Below are 20,140 nucleotides of genomic sequence, written 5' to 3' on the forward strand. Positions count from 1 at the left end.
TCTCCATGTCTGCTCTGGTGCCAGTGCCTGCTGTTTTTGTTTTTGCAGCTCTGTAGTGTGATCTAAGGCCTGGTATTGTGATGCCTCTTGCTTTACTTTTCTCACTGAGGATTTCTTTGGCTATTCTGGGCTTCTTATTTTTCCAAATGTATTTCATGATTGCTTTTCTAGTTCTATGAAGAATGCTGTTGGAATTTTTTTTAAAAAAGCTTTGTTTTTGTTTCTGTTTTTTTTGTGGTGCTGTGGATCGAACCCTGTGCCTCACACATGCTAGGCAAGTGCTCTGCCACTGAGCTACAACTGTAGCCCCATGTCATTGGAGTTTTAATAGGAATTGCATTAAATCTGTAGAGCACTTTTGGTAGTATGGCCTTTATGATGATATTAATTCTGCCTATCCAAGATCATGGGAGATCTTTCCATCTTCTAAGGTCTTCAATTTTTTTTCTTTAGTGTTACATATTTTTCATTGTAGAGGTCTTTCACCTCTTTTGTTAGATTGATTCCCATGTTTTTTTTATTTTTGAGCCTATTGTGAATGGGATAGTTTTCCTAATTTCTCTTTCAGCTGATTCATCTTTGATGTATAGGAACACAGTTGAATTATGGGTGTTAGTTTTATATCCTGCTACTTTGCTGAATTCATTTACGAGTTCTAGAAGTTGTCTGGTGAAGTTTTTTGAGTCTTCTGAATATAGGATCATGTCACAGCAAATAGGGATAGTTTGAGCTCTTATATGAACTATTTGTATCCCTTTAACTTCTTTCTTTGGCCTAATTGCTCCTGGCTAGTGTTTCAAGGACTGCGTTGAATAGAAGTCGTGGAAGAGGGCATCCCTGTCTTGTTCCTGTTTTTAGAGGGAATGCTTTCATTTTTTCTCCATTTAAATGATGTTGGCCTGGGGTTCACTGTACATTGTGAAGAGAGAGCCTACAGAATGGGAGAAAATCTTTGCTGCCTGCACCTCAGATAGAGCATTAATCTCTAGGATATATAAAGAACTCTAAAACTTAATACCAAAAGACAGATAACCCAATCAATAAATGAGCAAAGGAACTAAACAGATACTTCACAGAAGTGAATACAAATGGTCAACAAATATTTGAAAAAATATTCAACATCTCTAGCAATTAGAGAAATGCAAATTAAAACTACACTGAGATTTCATCTCATTCCAATTAGAATGGAACAATCAAGAATACAAGTAACAATAAATGTTTGTGAGGATGTGGGGAAAAGGGTACATAATACATTGCTGGTAGAACTGCAAATTGGTGCAATCACTCTGGAAAACAGTATGGAAATTCCTCAAGAAAACTTGTTATGGGGCTGGGCGTGATGGCACACACCTGTAATCCCAGTGGCTCAGGAGGCTAAGGCAGGAAGATCATGAGTTCAAAGCCAGCCTCAGGAAAAGTGAGGTGCTAAGCAACTCAGTGAGATCCTGTCTCTAAATAAAATACAAAATAGGACGGGGGATGTGGCTCAGTGGTCAAGTGCCCTGGAGTTCTATTGCTGGAATGTGCTCCCACTCTGCACCCCAAAACAACCCTTATAATGGAACCACCATTTGACCCAATTCTCTTACTCTAAGGTATATATCCAAAGGACTTAAAATCAGCATACTACAGTGACACAGCCACATCAATGTTTATAGCAGCTCAATTCACAATAGGTAAGCTATGAACCAACCTAGGTCCCTTCAGCAGGTTAATGGATAAAGAGAATATGATGTATACACAATGAAATATTAACCAGCCATAAAAAAGGATGACTTTATGACATTTGCTGAGAAATAGATGGATCTGGACACTATTATGATAAGTGAAATAAGCTAATCCCTGAAAAACCAAAGGTTGAATATTCTGTCTATGGATGCTCACATACAGTAAGCGTTGGGGAGGAAGAATAGAAGTTCAGTAGATTAGACAAAGGGGATTGAAGGGAAGTGAGGAGGGTCAGGAATAAGAAAAACAGTGGAATGAATGTGACTTAACTTTCCTTTGTACACTATAAATTCACTACAAAGAATCTCCGCATCATGTACAACCACAAGACTAGCATCCCTAATTTGAATAAGATGTACCCTTGTTTATACAAATATGTCATAATATACTGTACTCTCATGTAAAACCAAGGAGAACACATTAAAAAAGAGATTCGATTATTTAAAAAAAAAAGGATTAATAAAACTGTACAGAATAACTCAAGTCGGTCATCTTGTGCCATGTAATAGCAGGCAAACAAGGCTTTTGTGTAGCTGCGTGTAGCTGCGTTTGTTTAAGAGACTTGACATGGCACAGGCACGAATCCTGCTCAGGAGAGTGCATGGTGTGTCAGGTGTGCAACTTGAGGAGCCTCCGCACTGCAGTGGGTAAGTCAGGCCAGAGCCAGTTGGCCAGCCTGCAGGGCACCTGGTGACTTGAAGAGGGAGCTCTGGGTGTGAGAAACCAAGCTAATGGCATGAGTGGTGAGGGACATGTGTGGTGAGCAAGGAGTTTCAGTGGCTTCATGCAAAAAGCCAATGAAGAAGAGCTGTGGCAATGGAGTGTTCAATTGGGCCGGGTGCAGTGATGGAGGTCATTGAACGTGGGCTTGGTATTTGGCTCTCCTTCTGTGGGTGAAGGCAAGTCATTAGCAGTAGTTTTCTTTCTTTCTTTTTATTTCCAAAGTAGCTTTTATTTTTTAAAAGTTCATTTGTGCAAGACAAGAAACAAACACAAGCAAAGAACAAAGCCATTGCGTCACAAGCAGCGTAGTTGGCATACTCCTCAGGTCTTGTGTACCATGCTTGTTCACCAGTTCAGAATCCTAAAGCTACATGAGTGTTTTGGATAACCAAAAATACACAATACCATCTCAATCTATTAGTCAAAATTTATAATCCTTTCTTGGGGACAAAAAGTTCACTGAAGATAGAAATGGCAAGAGGCCTCTAGATAGATACATTGGCATAGTTACAGCTAAAATAATGCATTCCTTAATGTTCCGTTTAAAATGAGATGAAGAGACAGAATCCACCGAGCATGTTTCCAAGAGTGTTCATGACCCAGATTTCTACTGCTGAAATATCCACATGGATGCTTGTTCCCAGTGAATTAAAGTATCCCTCAGTCCAGTCAGAAGAGACCCCATCAGTGGCTCACATCAAAACGTCACTCCTAGCCTGCACCGCTACCTGCTTGGCTGCTGCCTCTGATTCTGCTGCTGCCAGCCTGAGGTCGCTTGGAGGTCTTCTTTCTGGATGCTGCTCCCTTTGCAGCTGCAACCACCTGCTGCTGTCCCAGAAGACACAGCCGCCCGGATGCAGCTGAAGCCCAAACTGCTGCTGATCCCTGGAAATTGCCTGGTGACGCTGCCCCCACAGCTTCAATTGCTGCTCACCCTGCAGCTGCCACTGCTACTGACCCACTGCCTGCTGCCGACAACCACCACCACTACCACGGCTTAGAGCACCGCTGCGGGGGAGACTCCGGATTTGATTGCCAGGCCCTGAGGCCTGGGTACTAGCAGGTTTACTACCACAAGAGCCTCTGTCTGAGGACTCCAGCTGGGACCTGCAGGTCCAGTGTGGGGGGTGCCTGTGGGTTTGAGGAGCCTGGGGTCTTCCTGCTGAGAGTGCTGGTGGCCCTTGTCTTGCTGCTGCATCTCGGGGTTGCTCCTTTGCATGAGTGGATCCCCAGTGATCTCTCTGCAAGTAGGAGCAGGACTGAGATCTTGGGACTGCAGCTTGCTGAACCTGAGGTATCTGAAGACCAGATCAGTGGGATAGTGACTGGGTTTGCAGGGGCTGATCTGGGTTTGGTGATCAAGTTTCTCAGAGACAGAGCTGAGAAACTGTTGAACACTGACAGAGACAGTTCGACTTCCCAGCAAGATTTACTCTATTTTATTTTTTGATTTGCTAATATCTCTACCATATTTGGAACAGGATTTTTTTATGCATCAGTGTGTGGAGGACAATAATATATGATTGGTGTTTTGCATTTTTGTTTTATTCTTATGTCTTTAATATTTTTCTCTTTGTTCATATTCTTCCTCTCTTTTGTCTGTTTTCTTTCCAACCTTTCTCCAACCAACAGCCAATCTCTGTCGGCTCCTCTTCCACTCTTCCTGTGAAGTTTTACTTCTAGCTTCTCTTCCTCCCTCACTAGTATCGCATACTACCCCTGTTCTCTCATCTACCATTTGAAACTGTAAACTGTTTTAACCAATTTTCTGTTTGTACTATAGATAGTTATTGAACTCATCATCTACAAGAAAGCAGCAGACGCCTTGGTGGGAGCTATTAGGTTTAAGTCTATATATTGTGTACACTGGGTGCTGTTGATATTGGTCTTACCAGTAAAGGTGAAGTGTTAGAAACCTTCAGGGACCCTGTAGGTCTACAGGGTAGAATTTATCCTGCCTTAGATCCATACTTCTAGATGGGAAAACACACTAACAACATGAAAAAACAAGGGAATAAAGCACCCCAAACAAACCAAGATGCTTCAACAACAGAAGCCACTGATAACACAGTAGAAGAAATGGTCAGGAAGGAGTTCAGATTGTATATGGTTAAATTGATCTGTGAAGTATAGTATAAGGAGTGAAATCAAAGAAAAAATACAGGAAGTGAAAGTTCACTTCAAAAAGAGTTAGAGATCATGGAAATAAAAACAAGCAGAAATCCTCAAAATGAAGGAATCAGTAAACCGAATTATAAATTCAATAGAAAGGGGCTGGGGATGTGGCTCAAGTGGTAGCGCGCTCGCCTGGCAGGCGTGCAGCCCGGGTTCGATCCTCACCACCACATATAAACAAAGATGTTGTGTCCGCCGAAAACTTAAATGAATAAATAAATAGATTCTAAAAAAATAAAAATAAATAAATTCAATAGAAAGCATCACCCACAGACTAGACCCCTTGGAACAGAACCTCAGACAATGAAGATGAAATATATAATCTTGAAAGTAGAGTTGACCATGCAGAGAAGATGGTAAGAAACTATGAAGAACATCCAAGAATTATGGGTAACATGAAAAGACCAAATTTAAGCTTAATTGGAATAGATGAAGGAGCAGAGATACAAACCAAAGGAATGCACAATCCTTTCAATGTATAATAGCAGAAAATTTCCCAAATCTAAAGAATGGAATGGAAAATCAAATACAAGAGGCTTATAGGACACTAAATGTACAAAATTACAGCAGACCCCCACCAAGACACATTACAATGAGAATGACTAACACACAGAATAAAGATAAAATCTTACCTGTGAGAGAAAAAAAATCAAAGTATATATAGGGAGAAACCAATTCAGATCTCAACTGATTTCTCAGCCCAAACTCTCAAAGCTAGGAGGTCCTGGAATAATGTATTTCAAGCTCTGAAGAAAATGGATGCCAACCAAGAATTTTATACCAAGCAAAATTAAGTTTCAGATTTGAAGATGAAATTAAAATAATTCACACTTGGGCTGGGATGTGGCTCAAGCGGTAGCGCGCTTGCCTGGCATGCGTGCAGCCCGGGTTCGATCCTCTGCACCACATACAAAGACCTTGTGTCCGCCGATAACTAAAAAATAAATATTAAAATTCTTTCTCACTCTTTCTTTAAAAAAAATAATAATTCACACTAGAAAGTTACACTACAGACAGACCATCCCAACATAATATTCCATGAGGATGAAGTGAAAACCAGCAGAGGGAGCATCTACACTAAAGGGACATTCAACCAAATGAGAAACCCAGACAAATCAAAAACCAGAAATAAATCAAAATGACAGGGAATACAAATCATATCTCAGTAATAACTTTGAATGTCAATAGGCTAAAATCATCAATCAAAAGCCATAGACTGGCAGATTGGGTTAAAAAGCAAGGCCCAATAATATCTGTCTTCAAGAGACTCACCTCATGGGCAAAGACATCCACAGGCTGAAGGTTAAAGGATGGGATAAGACTTATCACTCATGGATTGTGTAAACAAGCAGGGGTTTTCATTCTCAGAGGAAGTAGAGGTCAAACCAAGGTTATTCAGAAGACACAAAGAAGGACACTTCATACTTCTTAAGGGAAGTATATATAAGCAGGACATACTCCCATACAGTGGAGCATCTATGTAAATTGAACAAACCCTTCTCAATTTTAAGAGTCAAATAGACCACAATACAGTAATACTGGATGACTTTAATACACCTTTCTCACTACTGGACATATCTTCCAAATAAAAACTAAATAAGGAAACTATAGAACTAAATAATTCAATCAATAATTTAGACTTACAGACATATATAGAATATTTCACCATCAACAAGCAAAAATTATACTTTCTTCTCAGCAGCACATGCTCTGACTCTAAAATAAACCATATCTTAAGCCACAGAGCAACTCTTAATAAATACAAATTAACAGAGATAATACCCTGCCTTCTATTAGACCATAATGGAATGAAATTAGAACTCAATGAAAAAATTAAAAAATACAAGCTACTATAACAAATGGAGACTAAATAATACACTATTGAATGATGAATGGATAGTAGAAGAAATCAAGAATGAAATAAAAAATTTCTTAGAGGTAAATGAGAACACTGATATTCTCTAGGACACTATGAAGGCAGTACTAAGAGGAAAGTTTATTGCATTGAGCTCATTCATCAAAAGAATAAAAAGTCAACAAATAAATGATGTAACACTACATCTCAAAGCCCTAGGGAAAAAAAGAAGAAATCAATACCGAAAGCAGTAGAAGACAAGAAATAATTAAAATCAGAGCTGAAATCAATGAAAATTGAAAAAGTTGACAAAACAAAAAGTTGGTTCTATGAAAAAATAAATAAAATAGAGAAACCGCTGGCCATGCTAACAAAGAGAAAAAGGAGAAAAATACTAAAATACAAGATGAAGAAGCAGATATCACAATGGACATGTATGAAATACAGAAGATAATTAGAAACTATTTTGAAAATTTATATTCCAATAAAATAGAAAATATTGAAGACATCAACAGATTTGTAGAGACATATGGCCTATCCAAACTGAATGAATAGGTCATACATGATTTAAACATTTCAGTTTCAAGTAATGAAATAAAAAATGCCATCAAAAGCCTACCAACCAAGAAAAGCCCAGGACCAGATGGATTCTAAGCCAGGTTCTACAAGACTTTCAAAGAAGAATTAACACCAATACTCCTCAAAGTATTTCATGAAATATAAAAGCAAACTCATTCAACGAGGCAAATCTCACCCTGATACCAAATCCAGACACCAAGGAAAGAAAACTTCAGATCAATATTGCTGATGAACATAGATGCAAAAATTCTCAATAAAATTCTAGCAAATCACATACAAAAACACATTAAAATTTTAGTACACCACGGTCAAGTGGGATTCATCCTAAGGATGCAGGGTTGGTTCAGCATACGGAAATCAGTAAATGTAATCCATCACATCAATAGATTTGAAGATAAGAATCATAAGATCATCTTGATAGATGCAGAAAAAGCATTTGACAAAATACAGGACTGCTTAATGTTCAAAATAATAGAAAAACTACGGATAGTAGGAACATACCTCAACATTGTAAAAACTATATATGCTAAACCCAAGGCCAGCATCCTCCTAATTGGAGAAAAATTGAAAGCATTCCCGCTAAATTAGAATGAGACAAAGATGTCCTCTTTGACCACTTCTATTCAGCATCATCTTTGAAACTCTAACTAGAGCAATTAGACAAAAGAAAGAAATTAAAGGGATACAAATAGGTAAAGAAGAGCTCAAACTATCACTATTTGCTGATGACATGATTCTATATCTAGAAGTTCCAAAAATTTTACCAGAAAACTTCTAGAACTAATAAATGAATTCAGCAAAGTAGCAGGATATAAAACCAACACCTATAAATCAAACACATTCCTAGACATCAGCAGTAAATCCATAAGAGAAATTAGGAAAACTACCCCATTCACAGTAGCCTCAAAAAATATATAATACCTGGGAATCAATCTAACAAAAGAGGTGAAAGACCTCTACAATCAAAACTACAGAACACTAAAGAAAGAAATTGAAGAAAACCTCAGAAAATGGAAAGATCTACCATGCTTGTGGATAGGCAGAATTAATATTGTCTAACTGGCCATATTACCAAAAGCGTTATACAAATTTAATGCATTTTCTATTAAAATCCCAGTGACATTCTTCATAAAAATAGAAAAGGCAATCATGAAATTTATTTGGAAAAACAAGAGACTCAGAATAGCTAGAGCAGTCCTTAGCAAGAAAAGTGGAGCAGGAGGCATCACAATACCAGACCTTAAACTATACTACAGAGCTATAGTTAACAAAAACCGCATGGTATTGGCACCAAAATAGACTTGTAGAACAATGGTACAGAATAGAGGACACAGAGACAACCCCACATAAATATGGTTATCTCATATTAGACAAAGGTATCAAAAGCATTCCCTGGAGAGAAGATGGCCTATTTAACAAATGGCGCTGGCAAAAGTGGAAATCCTTATGTAGCAAAATGAAGTTAAACCTCTATCTCTCACCCTGCACAAAAGTCAACTCAAAGTGGACCAAAGACTTAGGAACTAGATTAGAGACCCTGAGCCTAATAGAAGAAAAAATAGGCCCAAATCTTCACCATGTTGGCCTAGGATCTGACTTCCTTAACAAGACTCCTAAAGTGCAAGAAGTAAAATAAAGAATCAATAAATGGGATGGATTCAAAATAAAAAGCTTTTTCTTAGCAAAGGAAGCAATCAATAACGTGAGGAGAGAGCCTGCAGACTGGGAGAAAATCTTCACCACATGAACCTCTGATAAAACATTAATCTGTAGGACATATAAAGAACTCAAAAACTTTAACACTCAGAAAACAAATAACTCAATAAATGGGCTAAGGAATTGAACAGACACTTTACAGAAAAAGATACACAATCAGTCAACAAACATATGAGAAAGTGTTCAACATCTCTAGCAATTAGAGAAGTGCAAATCAAAACTACTCTAAGATTTCATCTCACTCCTGTTAGAATGGCAGTCATCAAGAATACAGGCAACAATAAATATTGGTGAGGATATGGTGAAAAAGGTACACTCCTATATTGCTGGTGGGACTGCAAATTGGTGCAACCACTATGGAAAGCAGTATGGAGATTCCTCAGAAAGCTGGGAATGGAACCACCACTTGACCCAGCTGTCCCACTCCTTTATACCCAAAGGCCTTAAAATCAGTGACTGTAGTGATGCAGCCACATCAATGTTTATAGCACCTCAATTCACAATAGCTAGACTAGGAACCAGCCTACGTGTCCTTCAGTAGATGAATGGATAAAGAAAATGTGGCATATATACTCAATGGAATATCACTCCACTTTAAAGAAGAGTGAAATTATGGCATTTGCTAGTAAATGGATGGACTTGGAGAATATCATGCTAAGAAAATTAAGCCAATCCCAAAAAACAAAGGCCAGATGTTTTCTCTAATATGCGGATGCTAATTCACAATAAGTGGGGGACACTAGGGAAGAATAGCATTACCTTAGATTAGGTAGAGGGCAGTGATGGGAGGGACGGCGGGAGGGGATGTGGGGATAGGAAAGACAGTAGAAGGAAGCAGACATTATCACTGTATGTGTCTGTGTGACTGCATGACCAATGTGATTCTGCACCCTGTACACTCTGAAAAATGAGAAATCATACCCCACCTATGGATGGTATATTAAAGTGCATAACTGCATTCTACTGTCATATATGACTGATTAAAACAAATAAAAAAATAATTTAAAAAAGTTACTCCCTGAGTACTTGCTCCTGTCTTTTCCACTGTGCCTCCTTTTGCCCCTCTGCTGACAGCAGTCTTCCTAATGAAGTCACTGAGTTTTATTTAAGGCTTTACAGTCTTGATTCTGTGATGAAGTCCATGCAGTGTTAAGAAGAGAGTTTCATGTACAGGTGGGTTTAGATAATGTTGTATTTTATGTACTTCCCTTAGAGAGTTTCAGTTCATGTTAACATTAATCTCAGAAAAGTTCCACAGTAGAGTCTGATTGTATTTCATAATTTTATAGGTTTTAGGGAAAAAAATAGCAATCTCATCATTAAATAAGATTTTTGGATTTTCAGTGGGACAAATGTTAGGGTTTCAGAACATTTGAGTTCTGTAGGGGAACTTCTCTAAGTTGCCCACTTGTGCCCGCCTGCCTGAGCTGCCAGGCCAAGCTTGGTTGCTGCACCCATAGCACTTGCCCTGCGGCAGCCGGCCCATAAAGGAGGTCCCAAAGGTGAGTGGGTCTCAGCGAGCACTGCCAGTCCCCATGAACATTCATGGACAGTTCCAGAGAGGGTGTCAGTGAGTACCTTGGCATGGCCCCGGCTTGGGGATGTTTGATTATTGAAGATTTTAATGTTGCATTAGGAGTTTTTGCTTTAGCTGGGCTAACTGATTTGTTGGATGATTTATTGCTGGAAACTGGGCCAATCAAAAATCATCTTTGGGAAGTGCTCTTGATCCACTTGCTGATAAAGTCCTTATCAGTATCTTCCATGTTAGCTTGACCTATGAAGGTCTTATTCCAGTTCCACTTACTAATGGGATAATTTCAAGAGATGTAGTAATTGCTGCTGTTTTTTATTTCAGATATTGAACTTTTCCACCACCACAAACACTAAGTATTTCAATCCTTGCTGAACTGTTGCTGTGTTAAAACTAACGCTCATCAGCAAGGCAAACACAGCAGTTCAGTTAAACGTGGTGGCTTCTTTGGCAGCTACAGTTTTCAATCATGCTGATGGCATTGACCTTCAGGTGCTTTGGTAGATGCACCACAGCTCATCAGCTCACAGTTATCGTCCTTATGGCCAGAAAACGTTGAGGTGACAAGGAGCCGATTAGAGTCACTCATCACTGTTAGCAAGGGAGCAGTGTACATCATCAGCAGCAATGCCAGCAAAAATCTATAGGGGTTTCCCCATTTTGGTGTTGAGTCTGTAAAAGGACTTGTCAGAACAAACCATGACATCAAAACTGAAGTAATGTACATTGAAAATAAGCTTGATCATGGGCATATTCAGAATTTCCAATGTATTTTTAAATGTAAATAAAACTATAATTTAGGATTAAAAAAAATAAAGAGTTTGGAGCAAGAATGGGCAAGACAGGAGGCCCAGCCCTGCAAGCTGATGTTGGAAGTGGCGTCCGTCACTTTTGCTGTATTCTGTTGTTTAGAAGCCAGCTACCAGGTCCAACCCCACTCGGGCATGAACCAGGAGCAGGGGTTACTGGAGCTGTTTTAGAGGCCACCTGCCTCAGTCTTGTTTAGGTTTTTACATAGTTTCATAAAACCAGAACACAGAAAAGAGTAAGTCCACAGAGGCTGAACCACTTCTAGGTGTGGTTTGGGGAGATTTTATGGGAAGAAGCACTGAAGCTGGGCTGTGCAGGATGCCAGTGGGCAGGGCTCCTGAGGGGGGTGTGCGTCAGCCCCGAGGGGCCTGAGCACAAGTCCAGGTAGGGGAGAAACACCGGGACAGCACTTTCTTGAGGGAGCTTCAGAATAGGGGTGAAGGCAGAGGACCAGTGAGAGCCATGGGCCTTTCTTGGCCAATAGTCATGAGGGCCAGAGCAAGACTCAGCAAGAGGAGGCAGAGGATCCAAGTCAGGTTCTCCGTGGTCTGTGTTCAAGGCATGTCTAGAGATGTGCGGTTTTCCCTTAAGCTGGTCAGTGTGCTAATCCAGGCAGGGGGAGGCAGCAGAAAATAGAAGGGGAACTGCAAATCCTTCACACAAGTAGAGACACTGGTGACATTCTGTTAGTTGTCTATAATTGCAATGTTTTCTCATCCAAGAAGTTTTAAAAAGTATAAGAAATACCTGAGAGAATTAAGATCATACGTTGATACAATAACTTATTCAGTGGGCAGAATTCATATGGAGTTTATGTGAATGTGCATAGCTGCATGATTCCTAAGAGCCAAAGAGTGGAAACAACTCACATGCCATCAAATGATGAACAGGTAAAAAATGTGCTCCATCCATGCAGTGGGATAGTATTTAGCCATAAAAAGGAATGGATAAACTGATGCATGCAAGAGCAAGTGAACCTTGGAATCATTCTGCTAAGTAAGGAAGCCACCAGTCACACAAGGTCACATAGTGTCAGAGCTCATTTATGTGGAATGTTCAGAGTAAGCAGGAGACAGCGGGCAGAGCAGTGGTCGTCACAAGTGAGTGGCGTGTGCAGAGTCCACATATGTGCTATGGGGTGTCTGTGGGGCAGTGGGGATAGTCTAGCCTTAGTGATGATGACTGGCAGTTCTGAATAGACTCAGCCACTAGATTGTATACTTCATTAAAAAATACTACACTAAGATGTGGTATTCTTCAGTTTATCCTAAAACATCAGGTCAGTATTTTGCAGTATATGGAATGTGTGAGCTCTTATTAGATGTTGTACACAGTGGAGGTCATCTACATGATTCCTCTCTCCCTGTCTTAGTTTGAGCAGAAGTAGAATTAAAGGAGTCATGGACTAGGGGTCATAAATTATGAATTGTGCTGCTCAGACATCTTGAGTGGTCATGGGCAGGATGCTGTGGCCTGAGGCAGTTGCCAGAAGTGAGGATCCCAGCGTCTGCCCTTGGCTGGGCATACTGAAGCCAAGGGTTTCCGAGGACCTGTTTTCTGGCAGCTCTCCATGCAGTATCTTGTGCCTGTAAGTGTTTAGTTTGTATTAAGGAATGTGGACATAAATAGAAGAAGGCTTGTGAGAGGTGTGCTTTCAAAGCTAAAGCCCATAGGTATGAGGCTATGGCATTAATACTTGTCTGTCTTGTCTACTTGTGGAAAGTTAAAACAATTGAAAACTTAGAATACTCCTAATTTGTGGCACACTGAATTGACTTCTTTTCTAGGCCTTCCAGTATTAAAGTATGTGCTGACACCAAGAATAAAGGCAACTTATGTTGCTTTTGATTCTATGAAGAACTACTTAGATGCGATTTATGATGTTACAGTGGTTTACCAAGGGAAAGACAATAAAGGAGAGCGAGAAGAGTCACCGTCCATGACGGGTAAGTCTAGGTTTTCGTGTGCTAGAGACTCAGTGCTAATACAGCACATGTCAGTGGCTGGTGTCTATTAAGAGTATCACCATTCTTCAAAAATAGGCATTCCATTTACTTGGTGTCTTTTTCAAGATGCTATTAATTGGCTCCAGTTGAAATTTCATCTGCCCTGCCAAGTTTGGTACTTCTTGGCTGCGCATTATTCTTTTGGAAGTCCTTATCCCAGCCTCTTTCTACCTGAAGCTCATACATAGAAACGGACAGCTCTGTAAATCAAAGGTAGGGTAAGTGGTCCTGAGTGATATCAAGGTGTGCACTGACGGCCAGTGCTCATCTTTGAATGTGTTTTTCATAGAATACTTATGAAACTTAGTATCACTGTCTGACAAGAAGAAATTATGACATTTCTTTTTCAAACATGCTGGGCTTTAAGGACTTAGATCTATTATCTGTGTCATACATAAGAAGAAAAAGAGTTCTGAGTGAGCAGAATAGTTTGGGTAAATGTAAGCAGACACTCTTAACTTTAGAGAACTGAGAATGAGGAATAGGCAGACTAGGGAGTGTGGGAGCTGCTGTGACTGTCATCCTCTGTTCAGACGTGGGTGCATGGGCACAGAGAGCCTAGGAGATTTGCTTAGGGTCGTGAGGGATCGAGGCCAGCTCCCGCTTCCCACTGCCTGTGCTCTTGACCAGTCGCACTTCTGCTTCAAAGAGCAGTTTGTAAGCAGTTCTTGGATTATGTAGATGAAATAGACCTGGAGGAAAATGAAGACAGAAACACTGAACAAGTGACATCTTCCCTGGCTTAGTGCTTGGCTCCTTGCCATCCAAGCTGCTTGCTCCTCCTCAGGTGTTTCTGATGACCTAAGTGCAACATGTCGCTAAGGCCTGACGCAGAAGTAAAGAGCACCCGCAGAGTCCAAGAGCGTAAAGGCTGCTTAAGGAGAAGCTTGAAGGCCCCCTCAGACTGGGCAATGCTGAGAAGAAAGGCCCCAGCGTCCTGCTTCACACCTACCAGGGAAACATACTCTTAAACTTCAGAGGATGATTTCCTTGTTCCCTGAGGAACTTCAGTGTGTTGAGAGCTCTCCTTTCCACAGAGCCGTCTGCAAGGGGGTCTCTGGGCTAGGAGTAGGGCTGGGGCTTGCAGTAAACACTCACCTCATCCCTGGGCAGCCCAGGCAGAAAAAGAGCATCTCCTTTACTATATTAGCAAGCCTTCAAAGTAACAGTCACTTACGGGCTTGTAGCTATTTCATAGTAAGAATCTGGGTTCCCAGACCAATTGTCATCTGTTAAAATGTGGCAAGGATCAGGAAATCAAGGATAGCCAGTGGCCAAGAAGAGAGAGGAAAGGCAGCTGCTCCTCCAGATCTCTCCGGGCTGTGGAGCAGTCAATGACAAGAAACTGTCTGCCTACAACCAGAAGTAAAGCTCTGAAGGGCTCTTTCCGCCCAGCTCTTCACCAGGCTGGGAGGTCTAGGTGGTAGTGAACCAGATGGACTCCTCTGCCCCAGAAGCCTCCAGTCTTTTAGGGGAAGTGGCAGTAACCATGCATAACAGGTGCTGTGCTAGATAGGGGTTGGTACTGGAGATGAGTCTGATGGTGATCAGTATCCTGGCATCCCTTCAGAGGGATGAGGTGGACTTTTAGTAAGGGTCCAGCTTCCTATGCCTGGGATGCTTAGAGAATTACAAGTTGTATGAAAACAACATATGGTGCTGTTTATTTAATAATGACTTGCATAATTATAGTAGACTTGGAAATTACCACATCATTGCCTCTGGAAACTTCAAACTACCAGTTTATAATCAATACTTTTTTTTGCCTTATTTTCTTTCTTTTTTTTTTTTAAATAGAAATGTATGTATATCCATGTTTATGGCAGTACAAATTAGAATAACAAAGTATAGAATACAATGAATGAATAAAAATATTGTGTGTATATACAGTGGAATTTTATTCAGTCATAAAGATGAATGAAATCATGTCATTTGCAGTAACCTGAATAGTAAAATATTAAGTGAAATAAGCCAAACCCAGAAAGTCAAGGGTTTTATGTTTTCTCTCATATGTTGAAAGCTAGAAAGAAAGAAGGAAAAAAGTGTTCTCATGAAAAAGTAGGGACACCAGTATAGCACTGGAAGAGGATCAGGTGTAAGTACTTGGGAATTAATTTTTTTTTTAATTTATATATGACAGCGGAATGCATTACAGTTCACTTTTATATAACCATGAGTTCTAAAATAGCAAAAAGTGAAATATTTTTGTTCTTTATTAGAATTTCTCTGCAAAGAATGTCCAACAATTCATATTCACATAGCTCGTATAGACAAGAAAGATGTCCCAGAAGAACAAGAGTATATGAGAAGATGGCTTCATGAGCGTTTTGAGATAAAAGATAAGTGAGTAACAACAATTCGAGAAACTTAAATTTTACTATAGTGAATAACTTGAAACCAATTTAAAGAGTTTTATTATCTCAAGAATACTTTTTATAAACTCAAGTAGTATCTTATTCCCTGCATATCTGTTCATACGTTGCTTTTACAAGTCAGTGTAAAAGAGCTGTCTACCTGTCAGTGTTTCCTGAACTATGTGGTAAGATATAAAGTTTAAGGAAAAAGGAGAAGTTTCCCAGTGTAAGATGCTTGAGTCTGCCTCCCCAGGTCAGATAAAGGTGTGTTCCTTTTGTACAAGGAGCAGCCGCCATCCTGGGGTGCAGAGGGCAGGGCCTCCCATGCTGGTGGGCATAGTGCAGGTGTGTGTGTTGGAAGAGGAAGGGGCAGTTGACATTTTTATGGTGAAGGTGTCTCTATGTTGTTAGTATGTTGGGGCCTAAGTAGTTTCTGGCCTTGGCCATGTTTTTGTCCACGATAATAGCACAGAGTTGAACCTTGCTGAGGGTTACCTGTAAGTGAATTACAGGTATATCTGGATACCTCTCAGGTGAGGCACAGCCCAGGGCCACACTGAGCTGCAGCAGGCAACATCACTGTCTCTGATTTCATATGAGAAGTTTTAGGATTTTCTTTTCAAAGGTGAAAGGTGAGTCTTAAATTCAGATGTGATATTTATTGTTACAAGAAAGTATTTTTTCAGTTGAACACTTCAGGATATTTACTGCTTGTTTTGATTTTATAAATGAAAATTTTATACTTTCTGAAGCATATCCTATTTTTTAAGATGTATTTTAAACATTTAGACTTTTTTTGTTTTTTTTGTTTTTCCCAGTGGGTCCATTTACTAAGTCCATATTAAAAAGTGTTGTTTGAGGATTTGGGATTGAGCTCAGTAGTAGAGTGCTTGACATGGGTGAGGTTTTGGGTTTAATTCCAACACCACACACACACACACACACACACACACACACACACATTAGGATGTTTCTTCTCAGGAGACTTAGTTGTTCTTCTTTTCCTTGAATTATGGTGAAATATCTCATAATTAGCCCTTCTGGGTTAACCTAAGAAAAGTATTATAAGTGTGGCAGGTAGAAAATGAAACTTTGTTGAATTTCTATGTTTCATCAATGCAGTTATACATGATGGAATTTATTAAACTAGTGATTCAGGGCCATTTTGGTTATGGGAGAACTTTAATAAATAATATCTGTGTATTGATATGGAAATCTATTTTTAGAAAAAAAGACCTAACAATGTTTAATATCTCATTTATTTTATGGTATAGATACTTATATGTATTTAGGACGAGGCTAGACATTTTAAAACAGTGGTTATGTCTAGTGCAGTTTATAAGGCAATAGAAGCATTTTTCCTTTCTGATTTTGTTTGAGATTATCGAATCATGTACTGCTATTGGAATTCTACACATTTTAAGTTGGGAAGATGCTTGTTGTTTTCCTTCTTTTACTTGTGTTTATAGTTCCATGGGAACTAGGGCTTTGCTGGGCCTCTCCATGTGTACCGTAAGCACTGCTGGTCTTTTTTTGGCTGTGTAGTGTGATAGGGGCTGTGGGAGGAGGGAGAGAAGCTGCAACAAGCCACTCCCTGTGAGTCAGGTTGCTGCAAAACTGAAGGTCAAGGTTCAAAGACATCCTTGAGAGATGTTTGAAGTCAGACATGAAATACAGTTCATATGAATTATATAGAGTGTGAAAGGCTAGAAATCTCAATCTCCCCTGAATTTCCAAGACCTTCTGAAATGTCTTTAAACTGAAACTTTCAATTGTATTGGTTTTCATTATGACCATAGGTTGCTCATAGAATTCTTTGATTCACCGGATCCAGAAAGAAGAAACAAATTTCCTGGGAAATGTGTTCATTCCAAACTAAGTCTCAAGAAGACCTTGCCATCACTGTTGATCCTCAGTGGACTGACTGCTGGCATGCTGACCACGGAGGCGGGAAGGAAACTGTATGTGAACACGTGGCTCTACGGGACCCTGCTGGGCTGCCTGTGGGTCACCATCAGAGCATGAGCAGGGGGCACCCCAGCCACAAATGTGCTGCCTTGCCTCTCGCCGTTGTGGCTGCCTAGTACGTCAACTTGTTTCCTGAGTTTAGTAAGAAGTGTAAATAAAGCCTTGTTGATTGAACATTGGATAAGATAGAGTTTGTGACTAAAGCCGATAAGCAGATGATCTTGGGCAAACATAAGGTGGTTTTTCAACGTTATTGCAGGAGCTGCTGGAAAGGTAAAAGCCAAGTGGAGCTTATGCTATTCTTTACACCTCCCACGAGCTAACGTCAGCTTCCGAAGATTATTAGCATTGTATAATTTGATGTCGTTTTGTAATTTAGAGGGCTGTATTTTTTAACATTAATTTGCAGCATATTTCACTCTATTTGTTATTTTCAGTTTTTTTTTACAACCTGACAACTCCAAACTCATCACTGTTTAGTATCTTGAAGCTAGCAATATTTGGCTTTTTCTTACTTTGTGCAAGCCCATGAAAGAAACTGAATTTAAGTATGAATACGTTCAAGGAAAAGGGCAAGAAATGTTCATGGGGAAAGAAATTCTGTTCAGTGTTTTTTTTTTGTATTGCGATATTAGCTGATTTTACTTTGTATTTGAAAAATAATTAACATTTCTAATATTTATTCAAAACACTTAATTTGCATACCCTATACTCTGCACAAGAGAATAGTGTATCAAATGTCAGAATGAACTTTAAGTTAAATTTGCAACTGATTCATTACAACAGAACTTGAATTTGCCCAGCTTTTGAAGATTTAAGCTACGCTATTAGTACTTCCCAACATCTGTGCCATAAGTGCTTGAAAACAAAATTGTTTCCTGTTATTTTTTATATCAGAGTAATTACTGTGAACCTTTGTCTGGATCTGGAGTCCCCAGGTCTTTGAGGTGGTCGGAGCCCACAAACATCACGACTCCATTGCTAGCATGTGCCTTTGGCCTCTTTTCTCTTTGATCTAGCCAACTGTTTGATTCAGAAACCATCTTTCTGCTATCATGGTAGCTGCACTGGGCCCTTCCTTCCTCCCGGACCCCTTCCTCCAGTGGTGCTGCTCCTAGCTTGCACAGTAGACCAGCAGTGAAGAGTGGCCGGCCAGCGGGCCTGGCTTGGAGTGGAACTCACCAGGCACTCCGAGCAAGCTTCCCAGACTTCTGCAGAGGCATCTCGCACTTGTTCAGTGTCAAGAAATTCACCTTCCTCACATCATTCATCAGGACTGAGTAGATTTGGTTCTTTCCATTGGTTTAAATGGAGCTACAAAGTGAGAATAAGAGCTACTACGTTCCAGGAACCAAATCACAGCTTTCAGTCATGGAAGAAGACCTTTTTAAAGGTCTGTTTTTATGCTCTGTTTTTATGTTATAATTTAAATACAACTGCTTTCTGGTGTTTTAAGATAACAATTCTGCTTTCTGTTGGTCAGTTTTTGTTGCAAAATCATTTTGTGACCCAGATGAAACACACCAATTGAATTATAAAAAGCAAAATGGAGGGAAAAAAATCGAGGGAAATTTTCTCTGACTATCTTCCGTTACTTTTCCAAAACCAGAGAATAAGCCATTTCAAACAATACCTTTGAAGAGTAGTGTGGTGTGAATCAGTCTCTGTCCGTTAGTATGTGTATGTGTACAACATTCATATACCTATCTTCCCGCAGAATACGGTCAGCCTGACTATGAGTGGAGGCTTGGATCAGACTCATGAAAAGTGTCCTCATGCTGAATTGCCGTTTTCTTTTACATGTAAAGTGAAATTTAGATCAATTCCATGTCTCTGTTAAATACTTTTTTTTTTAAGTCCTAATTTTAGAGCTTGTTTCTGACAAATCAAAATGAATTTAAGTTGTGGAACTTGGAATATCATGGATATGCTTCTATTTAAATTTTAAGAGAAAATATTATTGGAATTATGTGGATTACAAATGATTTTAACAAGAAAGGTGACCTTCATGAGGTCACTTTTGAATAAGGTGTTTCTTAGGACTGTATTTAACTTTCTTATCACAAAAGGTCAATAAAACATGGGAGTTGGAAACATTTTTGTATCAAAACATTTGAGAAGTCAGAAACTTAACACATGTTGATGTTGACTTGAATTAACTGTTTTCTAAAATTAAAAGCTATATGCCTACCTGTAAATCGTTTCACATTATCATTTTAAGCTTTCGTTGTATTATTGTTGATTTACAGCTTACTTATGACTTGGTTTTTCTTTATAAGAATTTCATCATTGTGCATGCTTTTATGTTTTTCAGCAAAGGGTGTGTTTGGATGAAAGTAAAAAATAAAATAAAACCTTTCACTGTCTCTAATGTCTTCACTGTTTAACATTTTGCGACCCAAATATCACCAACAGTTTTCTATTACATAAGAGTGACTTAGTGATTGGGCTTGCTTTCTGCATTTATAAAACTACAATATTTTTCCTAAGTACTGAGAAAAGTTTTTAAAAACTAAGTTGAAAAATTAAAAATTGCAAAGGAATATAATAGTTTGTTAAAAACTCATTTATGTTATTACTAACATGTATGATCAATACTAATCAATACTTGGCAGTGCTGTAATCATTAGGTGATCTCAGCCAAACATGTCGAGTGCTTAAAATTAGCAGAGCTGTTGAGCAGGTGGGCCAG

General features: G+C 39.4%; 1 protein-coding gene and 1 pseudogene across 4 annotated transcripts in view; both read left to right on the forward strand.

The window, feature by feature from the left end:
- Agpat5 (1-acylglycerol-3-phosphate O-acyltransferase 5) overlaps positions 1 to 19,806 on the forward strand; it is a 64,916-nt gene extending 45,110 nt beyond the window's left edge. For 2 of the 4 annotated variants that reach the window (XM_058584855.1, XM_058584854.1), the window contains 4 exons: positions 1,596 to 1,676; positions 12,908 to 13,066; positions 15,346 to 15,469; positions 17,280 to 19,806. In XM_058584855.1, the coding sequence (XP_058440838.1) occupies positions 1,596 to 1,676; positions 12,908 to 13,066; positions 15,346 to 15,469; positions 17,280 to 17,505 (590 nt within the window). In that variant the 3' untranslated portion in view covers positions 17,506 to 19,806. The remainder of the gene's footprint in view (positions 1 to 1,595; positions 1,677 to 12,907; positions 13,067 to 15,345; positions 15,470 to 17,279) is intronic. The other 2 variants (XM_046460548.2, XM_046460553.2) reach the window with 2 other exon arrangements.
- Positions 1,610 to 12,901, forward strand: LOC124103885 (cardiolipin synthase (CMP-forming)-like; annotated as a pseudogene).
- Positions 19,807 to 20,140: the final 334 nt, after the last annotated feature.

This window comes from Marmota monax, unplaced genomic scaffold, assembly GCF_021218885.2.
Source record: "Marmota monax isolate L192 unplaced genomic scaffold, Marmota_monax_Labrador192_F-V1.1 WCK01_AAM20220418_F8-fsc00310, whole genome shotgun sequence".
NCBI lineage: Eukaryota > Metazoa > Chordata > Mammalia > Rodentia > Sciuridae > Marmota > Marmota monax.